Here is an 18,996-nt window from a genome sequence, read left to right as displayed (position 1 = left end):
AAACAAGAACAGGGAATACAAAAGGCAGGAGAACAAGAAAACAAGAAACCAAAATACAAGAACACACATGAATAATGAAATATGAGAAACAACTGAAAACTAGATAACAAGAACCAGAATGACTCCAAACTCGAAACAGGGAATAAACCGAATTCTAACTTAAAAGTCCAAATGAGAGACATAACAGTCACAATATTCTGCATTTAAATAATAATCACAACAAAGACATATGCAAAAAAAGGGGCAAGGCCTGGTTGAGTTGCGTTAATAGTGTGTTGAAGCTCGTGGTTATGGTGAGGGGCGTGACATTTCCGAAACGCATTCAAAGTGGTTGACCAATCACAACCAACTGATCCAGCCGACCAATTTAGAGCACATAGCGCTTTTCATAATGATAGGAAATAAAAGTTACGGACAGACTGGGAAGGGACAGTACGGACAGGTCCTGCAACAATGTAAAATATGTGAAAAATAATGTGTTTTTTGAACATTCAAGCATGAAAACCTATTCTAGCAGACCCTTAATTTAAAAAAAAAAATTAATAAAAGGACATAACATGGCCTCTTTAAGTCTGGCCTATTAGATTGAAACGTGGTCCAAAGCGCTAAACAGAAAAGGCATATTCAAATCATTGCCCAACTCCTATTAGTATTTGAACCACTCTCTATGAGGTCAAACTTCTAAAGTCAGTAAGAAGTAAAAGCAGAACTCATTCGCCCCAGTGTGACAAGAACACAGATCAGAGAGAGTGAGTTTGTAAGTGCTCAGTGTGAGAGTGGGTGAATTGGCATGGGATTGTGTGATTCAGCCTCATTCGCACCTTCACTCCTGTAGTCCTCCTGTGAGCTGAGGGCTGAGTATCTGTATCTGGAGAACGGAGGCCAGTCTTGGCTAGGCGATCCCACACCGTAGTTGTTCCTTAACCTCATCCTGGAGCTCATTGAGGATGACGATGAACTGTCTGCCTTCATCCTCAGCACTGCAGCGTATGAGATGGGTCTCGCGGCAACGGCTCTAGCAAAATCTGAAAATAAAACGGAGAGAGCTGTTACGCCTAACAATTTTGATTCATAATGCCAGGCTCTAAGATAGATTTGCACGGATCACTATTAGTACTGCTCATGTTTAGAGTTACGGATTTGAACAAACCCCCAAACCTTCATACAATGATGTGTGTGTGAATGCAATCAGACTTACAGTACATTAGTAACTTATCTAGTTGCTAATCGTACAAAACAAACTGCAGTCAAGGACAATTGAAATTGCCAGCCATTTTAAAATATTGACATTGTTTTATTGCTTTTCTATGGAAGCTTGTTTCTGCCCCAGAATAAAACATTTTAAAAGATATTTGTGACTTTTTATCTCACAATTACGAGATATAAAGTCAGAATTGTGAGATATAAACTCGCAATTCTGAGGAAAAATGCCAGTCTTTTTTTTCTTAGAATCGGACTGTATTTTTATGTGTTTATATATATCACATATAAAACTGTGGACTGTGTTTATTTCTCAAAATTGCGACTTTATATCACGCAATTCTGAATTTATAACTCTCAATTGTGACCATATCACACAATTCTGAGATAAAAAGTCAGAATTGCAAGATGTAAACTTAGCTTCCATACTTTTTTCGAGTACACTACCTTTCAAAAGTTTATGGTTGGTAAGATTTTTCAATGTTTTTGAAAGTCTGTAATGCTCACCAAGGCTGCGTTTATTTAAAAAAAAAAAAAAAAAAAAAAAAACGGAAATTACCGAAAAATATAAAAAATCCAATTCTACAATTATTTATTTCTGTGATGGGAAAGCTGAATTTTCACAACCATTACTCCAGTCTTCAGTATCACATGATCCTTCAGAAATAAGTCTATACGGTGTGCTGATTTGGTGCTCAGGACACATTTATTATTATTACGGTATTATTATTAATGTTGAAAACTGTTCTGCTTCTTAAAAAATGTTGTGGAAACTGATTTTTTTATTTATTTCTTTGATTAATATAAAGCTCAAAAGAACAGCATTTATATGCAATCTTTTGTAACGTTATAAAAGTGTTTACTGTCTCTTTTGATCAATTGAATGCGTCCTTGGTGTATAAAAGTATGAAAAAAAAACGTACTGACACTGAACTTTTGAATCATAATACACTGTTTTGAAGATAAAAAATAATACAATCTCATTGTGGCAAGGCAAAAGTAAGGCTGACAGTTTGACACCTTGTTCTACTGTTGTATTATATATATTTTTTTTTTCTCATCATGAGAAAATTTGAGTTGTAAAATGTTGTCATGAAAATTTTGCCACGTTCTATTACAAACGCCACTCACACAGAGAGAAATTAATTTAGATCTGTCATTAATAATCAAATCCTTGATTATTATTCACCCAGAGGAAACACAGAGCTAATTATATTTATGTTATATCATGTCAATCATTGCTGTGGATTTACAATTGCTGCAAATGATTCTAAATTGCCCATTTGTGTTTAAAATGGTGCCAAAAGAGGAAGGACTTATTGAATATCTTAATTAAAGAGTCATTATACACCTGCTGAAATCTCCCTTTTCTGCTGTTGGCAATTAGAACTTCAACAAAGTGACTAAGCTCCAGCGCATCAAGCCGTCTGACTAAACTCACAGATGCGATGCTCACTAATGAGGACAACCCAACAAATGACAACTTAAATGCTTCATTCTTCCCGTGGCACGGAATCGTTTATAGAACGTCTCGCCCGGAGAGAGGGTAAGTAACCTCTAGAAATTAAAGCCGCCCCAAAACGTAAATCTGTATTTGTGTAGAGAGGCACTCGAGGAAAAAGTGAGCTGACATTTATGAGGTCCTAATTAAAGACAGCCCTTTTAATACTTGCTAAATGTGACATTTGCTGTCCAGTGCCTTCAGAATATAGCTTCAAAACATAGAGACTGTTAGGAGAATAAGAAATACACCCAGGGCTCCTTTTCGCCCATAGAAAACAAAATTTAGTCTCAAATGTGCATGCATTCTCATTCAGACAGAAAATCAAGCAAAAAAAAAAATAATAAAAAAAAATAAAAAAAATTGCTCTCAGCTTTCAGATGCTTAAAGAAGAGAGAGAGAAAACTGATCCAAAAATGGAAGACAGGTGTCTAGACAGCTGCCTACACAGAAATCAACAGAAAAGTGTACATATAAAATAAATATAGGCAGTTACTGAATTTGATGGATAGAAAGATGAATAGATGGATGGCTGGGTGAATGCTTGATGGACAGATGAGCAGGAACGAGGAGGCAAGCAGCGAGAATTGTGTGAAAGAGATGGGTGGGAGAGGGAGGAGTAGAGGAATCCAGACAGGCAGATCCAGCTCTTTATATCCATGTGAAAGAGGATATTACTATGTTGGGAGCTTGAAATCAGGATCATGTGAAACGTACGTGATTAAACATTCATGGGATACCTTTGAAAACTTCAACAGAAACCCCTTGCATGCAGCATCGTGTAAGACATTCCGTTTTACTGTTTATGAGGTGGTTTGTTATGGATTTTGAACATTTTAAGTTCTACTTAAATTTAGTCTTTGAAGTCAAAGACATTAAGTATGGGGAGACTTTGCCTTTTCAGGTTCTGAGCAAAACAAACTGCCTTGGGATGACTAAGAAGAGAGCCAAAAAATATATATATTGTGAAAAAAAATTGGGATTTGAACGAACTGAGCTCATACAGCGAGCTTACGGAAGAAAACTGTGGCACAGTCACTCCTGTTGTGAGGACTGAGTGAATGTGGAAGAATATGTGTGCGTTCCCATTACAATTTTACGCAAAACTTTTGTGATATTTTCTAATGTCGATAAAAAACTATTGCGAAATGACAGCGTTTCCATTAACCAATTGTCACAGGAAGGCAGAAGATGAAGATTAAGTCCCAGCACAAAGTTACTAAAGAAGATACAACGAATAACCAAACAGGCAGGGCAAACCACACTAAAGCAATGTAGACCTAACAGAGAATGAATGTGAGGGACCAATTTATAGCAAACACAAACGAAGATGATTAATAGGACACAGCTGACACAAATAAACTAATGGGAAAATTGAACAAAGGAGAATGAGGATGATGAGAATGAAAACAAACTAAAAGTCCATCATAATGAAACTAAACTGAATATAATGGTGACACCAATGTTAAGCGACTAAAACGTAATTTTTTCCTCTTGCGATAAGTCATTCTAAAAATCGTGGCAACGGATGTTGGTAGGTTTACGTATATCCCAGCTACCGCACATGCATTTATTTTTAATCGAAGGAGACGTAGGCGTGTTATCCAAGCATTAATGGCAAGGAAAGCCCCTTATACTTTGTGCATATGAGGTGTTGGGTGTTTCTCCCTCATATCTGCTTCAAGGTCTTGATAAATTGTGGCATTTCTTTGTTGTTTAGATTCCCCTATTCCCTATTTTGTCTTTTATGAGTTTAATAAAGAACTCTGTCTCGTCTTCTGGCCAAACATTCCGCAATCATCTTTAAAGAATGATCGACTTTTATAAACGCCAGGGGAACTGTAAATGCGGAAAAAAAATCCTTTTTGACTGAAAAACCACCTCAGGTGAGCTTTTTTTTTTTTTTTTTTTTTTAAATAACTCAATGGCCTGTCGTCAATTATTTCTTACATAACCAAGAAAAACGTTTTAAAAGCATTTTTTTTTAAACGGCACATTCTGAACATTCAGGTGCCCAATCCGGTTCCTGAAGGTCTACCTTCCTGCCAAGATCATTTCCAATCCTAATCAAACACACCTAAACCAGGGCTGCATTTCCCCAAAGCATTGTAAGCATTGTTGCCACAATGGTCTCAGCGATCAGCTTGGCTCATGATGCTTTTGAGAAATGCAGCCCAGAAAATGAAGACCTTCAGGGACTGCAGACAGGTGCTGTGGAGCAAGGTTGGAACTGAACTCTGCAGGAGTTCCAAGCGATCAGAACCTGAAGTCTCACAGATCATGTTTATCAAGGTTTGTGTACCCAACAGAGTCAGTTTTACTCTTATTGTTAGTTGTTTTCGTGTTTAAAGAACATCTATCCTACTTTCTCCTCGCAACATCACTATAAAGGTTCAAGTTTCTAAACACTAAATAGGTAGAGCTGACAACACACACACTTGTATCTTAGAACATCTTCGATACGCATTGGCATTGATTCTTGAGTCTCTGGAACTCCCAAAGGATATTCCTTTATTTGGTGTTTTGAGGATGGTTGTTGAAGGTGCAGTCTAATATGTTGGTCCAAAATATTCTATAGGTGTTTGAACTGGGTGAGATCTGGTGACTGCAAATGCCATAGCCTATGATTCACCTCATGTTCTTACTCATCAAATCATTCAATGACCCCCTTATGCCCTATGAATGAAGGCATTGTTTACTCCCACCAGGATTAAAATGTTTCATCATAGGATAAAGGTGATCACAACAGCTGTGCATTGATTTGCAGTGACCCTTCCTTTTAAGGGGACAAGTAGACCCAAACAATTCCAGCAAACTGCCCTCCACAACACACTGTAACAGAGCCACCGGACCTCCAGAATTTGTCACCCATGTGTCACCATTTGTCAAAAAGCTCAAATTAATAAATATATATATATATATATATATATTTTTTTTTTCATGACATGACCCCATTAAAACCCACCCGTTCTCATGAAAGTGCGTATTTATAGCACAAATTGTATTTATCGTGCAATTTATATGCAAAAAAATAAATAAATTACATGCATGATACGCAGTTTTCGCGTGCATATGATTCGCACTTTATGGCGCGAAATACACACATACTCCACACCACTAATCCTACCCAAGGGGTTTACAGTGCGTATCATGTGCACGTAAAAACTTTTTTGTTTTGTATAAATTGCACGATAAATACAATTCATGCTATAAATTTTCATGTAAAACCATATAGCTGAAAACCATTTTCACAATAGATTTAAATAAACAAGAACACACTGAGAAACACACAGAGAAGTTGAGGAGACATAAAGAGATCTAAATGACTTAAATACATATATATTATACTACATTTAGTATACACTTTTATCCAAAGTGACTTTCAAAAGAGAAACATCACAAGCAAAAACTGGCTTTGTGAATTCAGCAATATTGAGAGTCTTTACAATAAACTGGGTGTGTCAATACTGTAAGACTGTCAACTGATAAAATATGAATCCATATTAATCAATTGAATCCATTGAAAAACATCAGATTATCATAATGAATGGGATTGGTAATGTTTTTGTTTTTGAAAAAAACGAGGTCTCTGTAAAAGAGATCAGAGATCACAGATTCTATCCGACCTAAAAAAATTGTATCCATTTCAACTGCTAGCTGTCAATATTACATACTGCAAAAAAAATGTACCATAATTTTCAGGTTTTCCAAGATCATTTTAACCCTCTTTCTTAAATTAAAAAGATAGTTGTTGAAGTAATAAATTAAAACAAGATATATGATGCCATTGTTTCTTGCTGCATCAAGATAAAGAACTTTAAACTGCTTCGAGACCCCAGCATTGTGTATTCCACAGAGCTCCATCCGGCTGTTTTTGAAAACATGCGCGTGTTCAATGCGAACAGCCCCTTAAACAAGCAAAAACATACTTTTCATTAAGGTGATAGTTCAAGCTTAAAATTCTTGTTTACTGGTCAGGGGGTATGATTAATTGTAATATTTTAACATATTGTGCCCTATCTTGCACCCAGCGCAATTGACTTTGTACACCGACGCATGTATCATTCCTATTTTGCACCCGACGCACAGCGGACTTTTCCCTCCACAGACGCACATCGGTAAATTAGGGAATGAACTTGCGCTCCCGGAGGTGGTTCAGCGGAAAGAGGAGGCGTGTTCCGGCGCAAACGTTCCTTCGTGCTATTTTGCAGTTTCAGAAAACAATTCCGCCACAGACCAGGAAAAACCTAGTCTAAAGTCAAAGGCGCATTTTCAGTGGCGCGTTCAGATGCTATTTTAAGGGCGCATGCATGGCCATAATGTAGCGTGTGCACAACGCGCATACACTTTGCTTCTCTCATCCAGACGCAGCAGTTCCCATTTCACGAGTTCACACTTACAAATGATCAGAGAATAAATGGTTATGCGTATTTGGCGTGCTGTCCCGGGGAGGGCTCCGAGCTCGGAAATTGGGCCCGAACCCGGAGTACTCCCCCCGTATCTCTTGGTTAGGAAGATAACCAGGCAAGTGTGAGGAGATGTGGTGGTGGAGGAATGCTGAAAACTGTCGAGGAATATGGGTGAGTCGACTGTGTTTATTTATAGGCCTTTAATCATGCTGATTGAGTGGACCTGTTGATTACAGATTGCTGACAGATGGTTGGAATGACTTGATTGTTTGATCATTAGAACGTGTTCCTCCCGAACCTTGTTAATAAAACATAATTTTTGCAAACCATACATTATTAAAAATGTTCCACACGAGGGAAATCATTGTGGTGTCCATGAAGATGAGAAAAAATAGGCTTAAATCTAGCTTACACATAAAGCTTACACCAAAAATGATTATATGCCTGTTTAACCGAAGTTAATTTGGGTGGGTTTCTCCCATCCCCATACAATGTCACTTCTCTGTCTTTTACGGCCCTGACGAGAACGTCGGTCTCTTCGGCTGTGAACCGCTCCTGGCGCGCGCATGGCAAATCCTCCGTTATAATAGCAATCCGCCATGGAACAAGCGCACCTGCTTTTAAAGGGAATGTGAGATGACGCTCTGATTGGTTTATTTCACGTTATGCCCAAACCACACCTATGAGTAATGTAGCTACTTCAGACCAACCCATTTTAGATTTGCCCACGAAGTTACTTGCGTTTCGCATTTGATACTTGCGTTTCAGATCGTTAAAATAGGGCCCAAAGTTTTTTAGAATACTAAATTAACTAAACTGACAGCCCTAATTTTGACATCTAAAAAAGTACACAGCAGTTTTATATCCAAAGCTCACCCCGGAAATAACATTGCCGAAAGCCGTGGAAACTGCAAGGATGAAAACCAGTCAAGTTGTAACTGACATAACTGTGTTGACACAGACAGACGTTCATTGGCACAGACATCTGAGACATCAAAGAGGTGTAAATCAAGATGATATTTCTAGAAAATTTGAAGGTAGTCATGTGTCTTTTCCCTTACCAAGTAAAGTGAAACTAAAAAGACTAAAAAAGAGAGAATAACATAATAAATTAATTTGTGATTGATTTCATATTTAGTTTATTCAATACATTTATAAATTTAGAGGTATTTGCTGAAATCATTAAGTTTAACCCTATAAAACCTAATGAACCACATTTTATACAATATTTAGATTTTTTTCAAAGGCCTCTAAACTATCAACATGATACAAAACGGCAAAAAAAAAAAAAAAAAAACTGTTGTACACAATCTACTACATGCCTTCTGTCGTCTGATTGATAGTTTGTACTTTTTTAGCAAGTAAAAAGCCTTATAGTGTAATTCTAAAAACCGTCCCCCTTCAGCACGTGGTGCATGTTTCATTTTGCTATGAAATCTTTACTGATTTTCATAAAGTAAACATAAGCATAACATTCATTTTGTAAGTGATATTTCAAGATGAACACTTGCTGGACTAATGCAATTTAGATTTACTTCATTATTAACACTGTTAATGTGAGTAACAAATATGATACATCAGGCTTTTGAGGAATGTTTATTTGCATATCTCCCGTCATTGTATTGCATAGCATTATTATGTTTTGTCCCCCCACAATAAAAACTACAGAGCTTTGATCATAAACTAAGCATTAAAAATCATCTTACTAAGATATATTATTTGGAGATATAGATTGACAACTGATATTTACATGCATTTATATGTAAGCAGTCTGATGCTGTTATAAATATCTCACTGATTGCATATTTTTGCTGCGGTTTGAGGCTCTTAATATTATTTATATATATATATATATATATGAGCCATAAAAGCCTGATGTATCAAATATGATAAAAAAACAACAAAAAAAAACAAAACATATACTGTATGCAAACATGAATATTTTATCTAAAAGTTTTTTTTTTTGTGTGTGTGTGTGTGTGTGTGTGTGTGTGTGTGTGTGTGTGTGTGTGTGTGTGTGTGTGTGTGTGTGTGTGTGTGTGTGTGTGTGTGTGTGTGTGTGTGTGTGTGTGTGTGTGTGTGTGTGTGTGTGTGTGTGTGTGTGTGTGTGTGTGTGTGTGTGTGTGTGTGTGTGTGTGTGTGTGTGTGTGTGTGTGTGTGTGTGTGTGTGTGTGTGTGTGTAAAAGATTATTTTATAGGTTAGGGCCAATTTACAGTGTTTGTTTTTTTACAGGGTTAATACATATGGTTAGAGGTTTAGATCATAACCAGATTATCTCAGGAACATAAATATATCGCTGCCTTTCAAACACTGCATGATATCTGGCCTTCTGAGGAGCGAATGTGGGAAATCTAGAATGACTGCCACTTCTTCAGACACTTGCACCTCCTTTTCACAACTACTGGTGAATTACATTCCCCTTCTAAGGTGCCAAGGATACATGACAGTCTTGATGATTGTTGACAGCTTTTCTAGATGGGTGGAAGCTGTTCCTGCTGAGGCTACAACAGTCAGTCACTCAGCCAAAGCTCTTCTCAAAGATTAGATCCCACTGCCAGTCAATTCAGACATGTTTACATCGAACTTTATTGCCAATTTGACTACTACTACTTTTCAGACCACAAATTGATGAAATCGATAAACAAAGACAGAAAGTAATGCATAACCACAAGAAACGTCCTACAAAGGTCTCCTACAAGAAAAGTATGCACGTACTGGAATAAAAAACTGAAAGTTTTCATGGTGTTTCATCTAGATGAAAACCCAGCATAACTCAGTATGAATTCATGTTGCTCCAGGCTGGTTTATGCTGGTAGTGCCCAACTCATCACATATTGACGCTTGGTCAGAAACCCTCTTTAACGCACAGGTACCCCTTTAGCAATCATTTTTTGAAGTGCAGGGTATGCCATTGCTTTCAGTTGTTTGCCTTGTGTCAGATCAAGACACATTTAATTATTTGCATTTGTATTAGAATCAATTATTTACTTTCATATTTTAGAACACAATATAACCCCACTCCACTAACCCCACTCCTAAACCTACCCATTTCTCAACAATATAAAACACAAACACGGGCAAATAAAAGTATAGTCACAGGTATGTATTGCAAAAACTGTCCAAAAAAACAGTATAACAGTATTACAAATAACTCGTTGCATTCCAAGTCTTCTGAAGGCATATGATATATGAATGTGAAAAACAGAGTGGAACTTAATGTTTTAATAGTAGAAATGATCCCGCTCCATGAACGCACGCAGTCATTTCTCATTCAAAAACCAGACCCCAACATACTGGCAAAATTTCATCATGACGATACAATTCCAGTGCCCATCCCATCTGTGTATGATGCCAAAGGTTTGTCAATGAAAGCAATGGAGTACCCTGCACGTCGAAAAAATGAGGGGCCCTGACCAACCATCAGTTGGTGACGAGTTGGGAGTGAGGACGTGTTGGTCTTGCTGGTGGACCAGCATTATAATGCTGTTCTCTGGAAAAGCTGAGCTAGTGCTCAGCACCCATGCTGGTGACCAGCAAACCAGCACCCACCATCCCTCGCTGGTCCCATTAAGCATATTTCAGCAGGGTTAGCTGAATTACTACTGGTAAAGTTTCATTAATTTAAGAATATATGTAAGTGAATTAACAAAAATAAAAGTAAAAAAAAAAAAAAAAATCTGCTTCTAAACCCTACCTCTCACTCTGTCAGTTTTATGATTATTATTATGTAAGGCTACTATTGTTAATGAGGGACGAGTAGAAATGTTTGACTGTGGTAATCAATAGCTCTAGAAAAATATTGTAAGGCCTTTAGAGACTTTACTGTACTGTATGTCTTTCCATGGTCCCAATAATACCAGCTGACTTTTATTTAATTTCTGACAATGTGATTGATTATAATGTTGACACCATTCATTAGATTGCATCTGTAGGAGAATTCCAAATTGTGTTTTTGATCCCTTGAAGGAAATTGTATCACATAAAGTCATGTTCATTTTAAAGCTAGATGGCGGAACCTTATAAGTTACACTAATAATAATAATTATTAGTTATAATTAACACACACACACACACACACACACACACACACACACACACACACACACACACACACACACACACACACACACACACACACACACACACACTTGGAATTGGATTATGCCTTGTTAGTCAATATCCTAAGTGTAGTTATTTTAATTACATATATAATTGCATATTTGTTTACAATTTATATAATATATATTTGGAATACATTTAAAATTATTTATATAATATACATATAAAAATAAATATTGTATTAATATTATATTTATAATATATTATATTTATATTAAAACTAATTGATGCATTTGAACAGATTTTTGGTTGAATAAATATAATACAGATGTTTTCCATGTTTTTCTTATCTTTTTAATGAAGCTTTGAACATGTGTAAGCGAGCATAATTAATGAAGTAAGTGATACATTCATTAAATTTGATTAACTGGTTATAAGCGATCTTTCTGTTTATGTCTGAATCCTCATTGATTGCTATTTGTAATTCTGATGAGCAGTTTCCTTTCAGTCTTTAATCTAGTATTGGTTGATTAATTTGTTTTCTTATATAACTATAACTGTTTTACAGACTAGTAAATTCTCTCTCTTCACTCTCTTGAGAGACTCACTTTGATTTTCCTGTGGAAAATGTATTTGCAGTCACATTAAAGGATAAATAGTCTTGGGAAGTTACAGACAGATGCTGTGCCTCCATAGCTGGAATACATGATATACTCAGATGAATATGCATGGATGATTCAAGTTCAATTTGAAGATTCAAGATATCCTTGAGATTGTTAAAAACATAATTTGAAAATAAATAAATAAATAAATACAACATTTCTGACACTCCTATTGAAAGCAATACATGTGTGACAAGTGATATGTTTCTTACTGCAAAAGTAATCCATCTATATGTCTACTGTATAGGGTCATATCATAAAATATCCAAATAACCCCTTATCTTTTGCAATAAAACCGTTTGATGTATTATGAAAACAAACTGTAGCTCTCAGAACTTAATTCTTCACCAGTCCAACAAGATCTAAGGAAACTTAGCTGTTAATTGTGAAATCTTTCTGATGTAATATAAAAAAATAAAAAAATAAAAAACCCAACAACTTCAACTTCAACTGGCTATTTAAATGGACAGTTTCACACAAGAATGGAAATTCTGTCGTAATTTACTCACCCTCATTCCAAACTCATAAGACTTTAAATATGTTGTTAAATCCTTTTAAAAGATGAATAAAAGCACAACACAAGAGCACAACACAAAGCGATAAAAATGTTCTTGTGAAGTAAAACGATGACTAATTAAATCATGATAATTAAATAATGACTAATTATATTATGATTTTTGTATATTGGTGCAAGTATCACTATAGGTTCACAGCAGGGGAAAATGATATAGTTTCATTTGTTGCTATATCATTTGTTGTGCAACATTTTAATAATGAAGCCTACAGGTAAAGTGTGCAATTTCTGAAACATAAAACGTAGACTCTGTCCCAAATGGCTCACTTCATATGCACTTACGGCCTGGGTGACTTACAATGGTCAACATATGTGTTCCGAAGGTGGTTGATGAAGCAAGCTCCGAATCTCAACCTTACAATCAAAGCGGTATTACGTCGTGAAAGTGTGGACTCATAGGAAGACTGCAATGTGTTTAGGGTGTGATTTGGGACAGGGACATAAAAATGCAAAACTGCCAAAAAGAGGGAATGAACCAATGGATTACCTACAGTTTCTGCACTTAAGAGAACATACAGTGCCGGTCCGAGCCTTTTGGGGGCCCTAAGCAGAATTTGATTTGGGGGCCCCCTCCCACCACGCAGTCTGTGCTTGACGATTATTGACACAAATTTCACGCTATAATGTTACATTACAAATGAATACAATGAGGTTATGTATTAATACAAAATAAATACTTAAAGGGTAACTAAACCCCTGGTCAGAGCCTGACTCCACCCACTGGCAATATTTGAAAAATGCTGGAAAAGTAGGCAGAGCCCAGTGGAGAGGGGGCGTGCATCTGTGACGTATCTCTCTGCAGGCAAGGGCGTGGTTAGCTGGTACTCTCTGACGTCAGAGGGTACCACAACTTCCAAAAGGAAAATTCAACTGCAGTAGCAACTGTTCAACCTGAAGAGGGCAGCACTCAGACGTTTTTACACCATATTTTGTCAAATTAAAACACTTTAAACACAAATGTCAAAAAAAACTACTTGAATCAATGAACAGCACTAATAAAGCCCCATTCTTACAGATCATTAACTAAAAAAAGTTGGTTTAGGGTTTAGTTACCCTTTAATAAAAAATAGATACTAAAAAAAGTTTTAACTTTTTCTTTACTCTTTTACTAACTCTTTGAAACTTCTGAAAACAAACTGTCACAAAACATATCAAAAAAAAAATTTGCTAAATATCCTCCAACGTTTTGCAACACTTTGCAGTTTGAATGATGTCTTGTATGAACATGACGGAGTATGTTTTTATGTTTCCACTGTTCGATCGCGCCTGCGCCTCACACTCACACACACACACACACACACACACACACACACACACACACACACACACACATATTCCAGCATTGCAATCTTGACATCGCAGCCTGTTCGTTATAGCCGTAATAAAATATAATAATAAAATAGTCAACCTAACATATACAAATTACACTGCTCTGTTTAAATAGTCAGTAGAACAATTCATACCATTCAGCGTAAGCACCGCTCCACTGTGATGTTTTCAAGCACATTTTTGCGCGTGAAGAGGATTATTTTTTCCGTCGATATTGGAAAGTGAGTGAAGTACAAAGCCTATGATAAAGAATAGTTTATCATCCAAATCCATCGCGAATGTTGAAACATTTTGATTCTAATGAGAGAGATACGTGAGCCCAACGCCGCTTACTTTCACTTTCGCTTTAAATGATCTCGTTTTCGGCTTGTTTATAGTTCGTTTTTTATTCTTGTTCTGTTCTGAATATCATTACATTTAAAGGATAAATCATTGATCAAATCAAATTTTTGTGACATGGCTTAACATTACCGTGACTGCGCACAAATTGTCTATGCACGCGAGGTTATGCGCATGACTCAAACACTGGCAGACACAGCAGCAGTTGTAGGCAGGTATATTGATCATGAAATCAGAATTTTCTTGTCTTGAATTATTAATCCTTTCATTCATTTATGTCACTTGTTTAAGTTAATTAGGCTAATATGTAAAAAAACTAAAACAAAAACAAAACAAAAAATCGATTGGGGGCCCCCTGGTGGCGAGGGGGCCCCAAGCAGCCGCTTAGTTTGCTTATGCCTCGGGCCAGCCCTGAGAACATAAATTACATAAACCACCTTTCAATATTTTTGTATATTTATGTTTGGCCTCATTCAACTCAGTGCATTGATTCTCAGCAGTGAGTAACCAGACATAAATCATTGCCATCTACAAAAAAAGTTATTACTGTAGAAATTATCACCATTCAAGAACAAAGCAGAAATTAGTGGTAGACTGTCTACTTAATATCTGCTAACACTTTATTTTGATGGTCCCCCAACTACTAACCCTAACAGTCCACTAATACTCTAATGAGAGTTTGTTTGCATAGTTGCAAATTAATGAGAGTTATTTGACATTAAGTTACAAAGTTACTTATAATTAGTAGCAGGGCTCTGAACCAGTTCAAGGAACAAAAGCAAGGAAACGAACAGAATTTTAACGGAAACAAAACAAAATTGAAATCAAGTTAATCGTTCTGAACAGAAACGCTTACTTGAAATTGCCATGAACCGGATAATTTTTCATTTTGTTTATTTTTTTATTTTTTTTGGCAGTCAAACAATCATGAATTCTAATTCATGGGTTTCATCCGGTCCCTTTCCACAGGTGTATAAAATCAAACACCTAGATTATGAATGCAGACTGCATTGTGCTTGATTAATACACCTGTGGAAAGGGACCGGATGAAATCCATGAATAGTACAGCCTATGCAAATGTGACGTTGACGCATCCATGTGAAATGCCTGCACTCAGTTGTCAAGGTATGCTAAGACATTAGCTTTTGGATCACATGAGTTTTTCATGGATATGTCACCAAAAGCATTAGGCTACAATTAAGTGAAAATGAATGGCAGGTAACATCCAGTGTGGAGTGTTTTGAAACCAGTGAAAATTGCTAGCGAACCGACTATGCAGGGATATGAAAATTAAAACTGTGTTTTTTAAAATAATTGAACACCATGTTGTCAGTGTATTGAGGCTTTGTGGTCAGAAACTTGCATGTGTTGGTATATTATTAACATTTTACCAAAATCAAGCTCAAATGAAGCTACAAGGTTTTTTCACCAGCGAATGTTTGTGTTTTCACATTACGAGTGCATAGGGTTGCCAACCGTTCCGTACAATACGGAATCGTTCCGTATGACACATAAAAGTCTTGTTCCGTATTGAACTGATACGGAACGCACTTTGTTCCGTATTTTTGAGAATCAATTCAGTGCAAATCCATGACAGACACATCTAATATATGTCAGACTATGAACGAAGACATTTGTAGGCTATGATAAGAAAAAAACCGACGGTGCGGTAGATACTAATTTCTAATTTAACATCTTGGAACATCATCAGAGAATGCCCTTTTAATTGGTCGTTTCAGTCATTATGAGTCACGTATCGTAGCAACGATGACGACAAGTGACAACAGCGGGAAATGTAAAAATGACTACCTCCGAGCGCCTCCGAGCAGCCGACGAAAAAGAAAAGAGCACAAACATATAGAATTGAATGGGAAAATGACTACCCGTGGCTGGAATGCGTGAGGGACAATGAATACAAGGCCGATTGTCCGGGCACAGGAGGGAGCGATGTCAAGGTTCCTTGTCCGTCAGACGTCTCCAGAGGCTGATATGGTAGGCTGTGTAACGTTAATCATGTGGATTTTTTAAACTCAAATATAGTTGTGAAGAGAGAGTACAGGTTTAGCCTGACATTGTAAAGAAATCAAAAAAGTACACATGGAAAAAATAGATGCACAATGTGCTTAGTCTGAAGGTTTATTTATTTCTGTGAGATTTTCCATGTGCATACATACAGGTGTTGTATTGCTTGAATGCAGTATTTGAGTGCAATATTTTAGATTTTCTTTATTAGCTGTTTTTTTATGTATTATTGTTTTGCACTGGAAAGAAAGTTAACTATAATGGAAGTATAATTATATAAATATATTTGCACTACACTTCCTTAAAATGTCTAATTAAATTAAAAATAAATTTTTTTGCACTGGAAAGGACATTCTAGAAGTCTAATTCTATTGAATAAGTTCGCACAAGGCTACAGAAAACTGTTGTGTTTATTTTTCTTCAAATGCAGTCTGAACCGAAGAGTTTTGAATGTTAGGCTATATGTTGTATTTGTTTAAGTAAAAAATAAAACGTATTATAAACTAAACAAATCCATGGTTCATTGTTGGCAAAATGATCATGATAGCCTTTATAGCCTAAATTTTCTTCCATCGGGGCATGTCACCGTGGATCTGAAGCGCTCAGTTTTTCCTGTCGTTTTTATAACATTTGTTATAAAAGATGAAGTGCAATGCATAGGCTGTATTGTTTTCGGAACGTTAATGTTACAGAAGGAACACATGAACAGAAACGTTAAAATACTGATCCTGCTCAGAGTTTCTTTTTCTTTCTCTCTCTCTCTCTCTCTCTCTCTCTCTCTCTCTCTCTCTCTCTCTCTCTCTCTCTCTCTCTCTCTCTCTCTCTCTCTCTCTCTCTCTCAACCCTGGTTAGTAGAATGTGGACTAAAGTGGACTATCGAAATAAAGTGCAACCTGAAAACTCTTCAAACAATTACCTCACTTTTAATTGCGATTTATTGTACATCTGGGATTATGTTTTACTTTAATTAAACAGCACTGTGAAGATACAACATCAATGATGTTTAAAACGTGCAATGATTAACACTTAATTAGCCGTGAATGCAGCTATAACTCACAGTCAATTATGCATCAAATATGTTTTGTTTATATAACGGGTGGATATTCTAGGCATTTGCACACCACAGAAAAGTTTGATGAAAGACTTCTGTCTGTCGATGTACACAAAGTCCACCTGTTGTTGGTGACAGTTTCAGACTGCATAAAAAAAAGAAAGAAAGAAAACAACAGAAATGAGTATGATGCAACCACACAGACTGTCAAGCCTTCAAAGATGTTGGTGTTTGGGGATTTAAACGGACACAAAAAAAGTCTGCAAAAGAATGAATAAAGAAATGCAAAAAGCTCCTTGCTGAATTAAGTCCTCTGTTCTTAGTCTGTGCATTCAGCCAAAAGTGACCGTTTAGACGAGGTCATGTAGTTTGCTCAAGAATTACAACTAGCTAAACTAAATTATACTTCCAGTGCTATGTTATTTTGATGCAATTAAAATGAATGGGGACTAGAGCTTTAAAGCTTCAAAAAGAAAAGAAAAAACACCATAAAAATGTATAAAGTGGTCAAAAAGTCCCCTGCACTATGTTCTTATAAAATATATAAAGTTCTACAATAATGTTTCATGAAAGAAAGTCATACAGGTTTGAAGTGAAATTAATCTGAATAACTGAAGACAGAATTTTGAATTCCGAGAATTTGGATTCTCAGAACTTTTTATCATTTTAAGTTTATTCACCGATCGTAGAACATGGTGCAGAATTGCTGAAACTTGCTTATTAAAGGGACTGTGTGTAGGAATTTCTCCCATCTAGTGGTGAAATTGTATTTTGCATTCAAACGAATAATGCTCTCCAGCGCCTCACTTTTTCAAATGCGCGTTGCATCTACGGTTGCCGTTATGTACCAAAAAGCTATGACAGGATGTCTTATAATAGCACTTCGAGTTTTTCATCGGGTGAACAGGTTTGTTATTTAAAACAAACTGAAACTTGAAACAATGAAAAAAAGAATGTTACAGTATGAACTACTGACTGTCAAAAACATTAACTATGGTAATTAGTAGTAATGCCTTCTTTACTCGTTATATTTTTTGAAGTACGTGGATTGTTAGATATCATCATCATCAGAGCCTTCTCTAACGTTCCTTTACTCAATAGCTGCTATTCATCAAAGAGCCTGTTTAACTTTTAACTATAAATGTTCGACTGTCTATATAATAAAGTACACAACCAAGCAATGAAAAAAAGCTTGTAATTAAGGCCGTAACATTGACTTACCTGTCGAGAAGAAAGCAGGCAACTTCAGGGTCTCTTTTGAAAGCTTTCTCCTGCATTAGCTATCCCGACATTAACCCTTGTTTTTGTAATCTCCGGTCACGTTTCCTTTTACGGTCTATTTTGGACTTTTTCGACGACAAGGACTCCTTATCCTGTGACTCAGCATATGTATGAATGAACGGTGTATAAATAACCGTGCAGTGCAGCCTTTTAAACTTGCCGGTGCAGTGACAAGCGCCTCTCACTGCTCTGCTCCTCCGCTTCTGCTGGCTTCAGTCACGTGACGCTGGTTCTGAACGAAAACGCGTTGTGGAAACGCCTTGGCCTAGTACTTTTTGTCCCTCTCTGCTATTATAGTTTTTCAAGATGGCGGAACTACATGGAAGCCTCCGTGGACCTACCCGTCCTATGTATATAAAGATAATAAATTCTTCGTTTACGAGGATTAGTCTGATCATTGGCATAGGTATTTGTACACCATTGAGGGCATATTTATGAATAAAAATATTGATTTTAGATAATAAAATACCTAAAAAGCTACACATAGTCCCTTTAAATAATGAAATGATGGCCATTCAGAGACCATAGTTTTGTTTTTTATGTTTTCCATTTAGCTATTAACTTTAAA

The 18,996-nt window shown here is 36.4% G+C and overlaps 1 protein-coding gene across 2 annotated transcripts in view; it reads right to left on the bottom strand.

Moving 5' to 3' along the window:
• Positions 1–18,996, bottom strand: part of cntn5 (contactin 5) — a 305,321-nt gene that overhangs the window by 146,133 nt on the left and 140,192 nt on the right. For both annotated transcript variants that reach the window (XM_082182883.1, XM_082182882.1), the window contains exon 2: positions 822–1,025. In XM_082182883.1, coding sequence (XP_082039009.1) covers positions 822–972 — 151 coding nt within the window. In that variant the 5' untranslated portion in view covers positions 973–1,025. The remainder of the gene's footprint in view (positions 1–821; positions 1,026–18,996) is intronic.

This window comes from Leuciscus leuciscus, assembly GCF_965113295.1.
Source record: "Leuciscus leuciscus genome assembly, chromosome: 10".
NCBI lineage: Eukaryota > Metazoa > Chordata > Actinopteri > Cypriniformes > Leuciscidae > Leuciscus > Leuciscus leuciscus.
The sequence above is the reverse complement of the archived record's forward strand: the minus strand, read 5'-3'. Positions and strand labels throughout refer to the sequence as shown.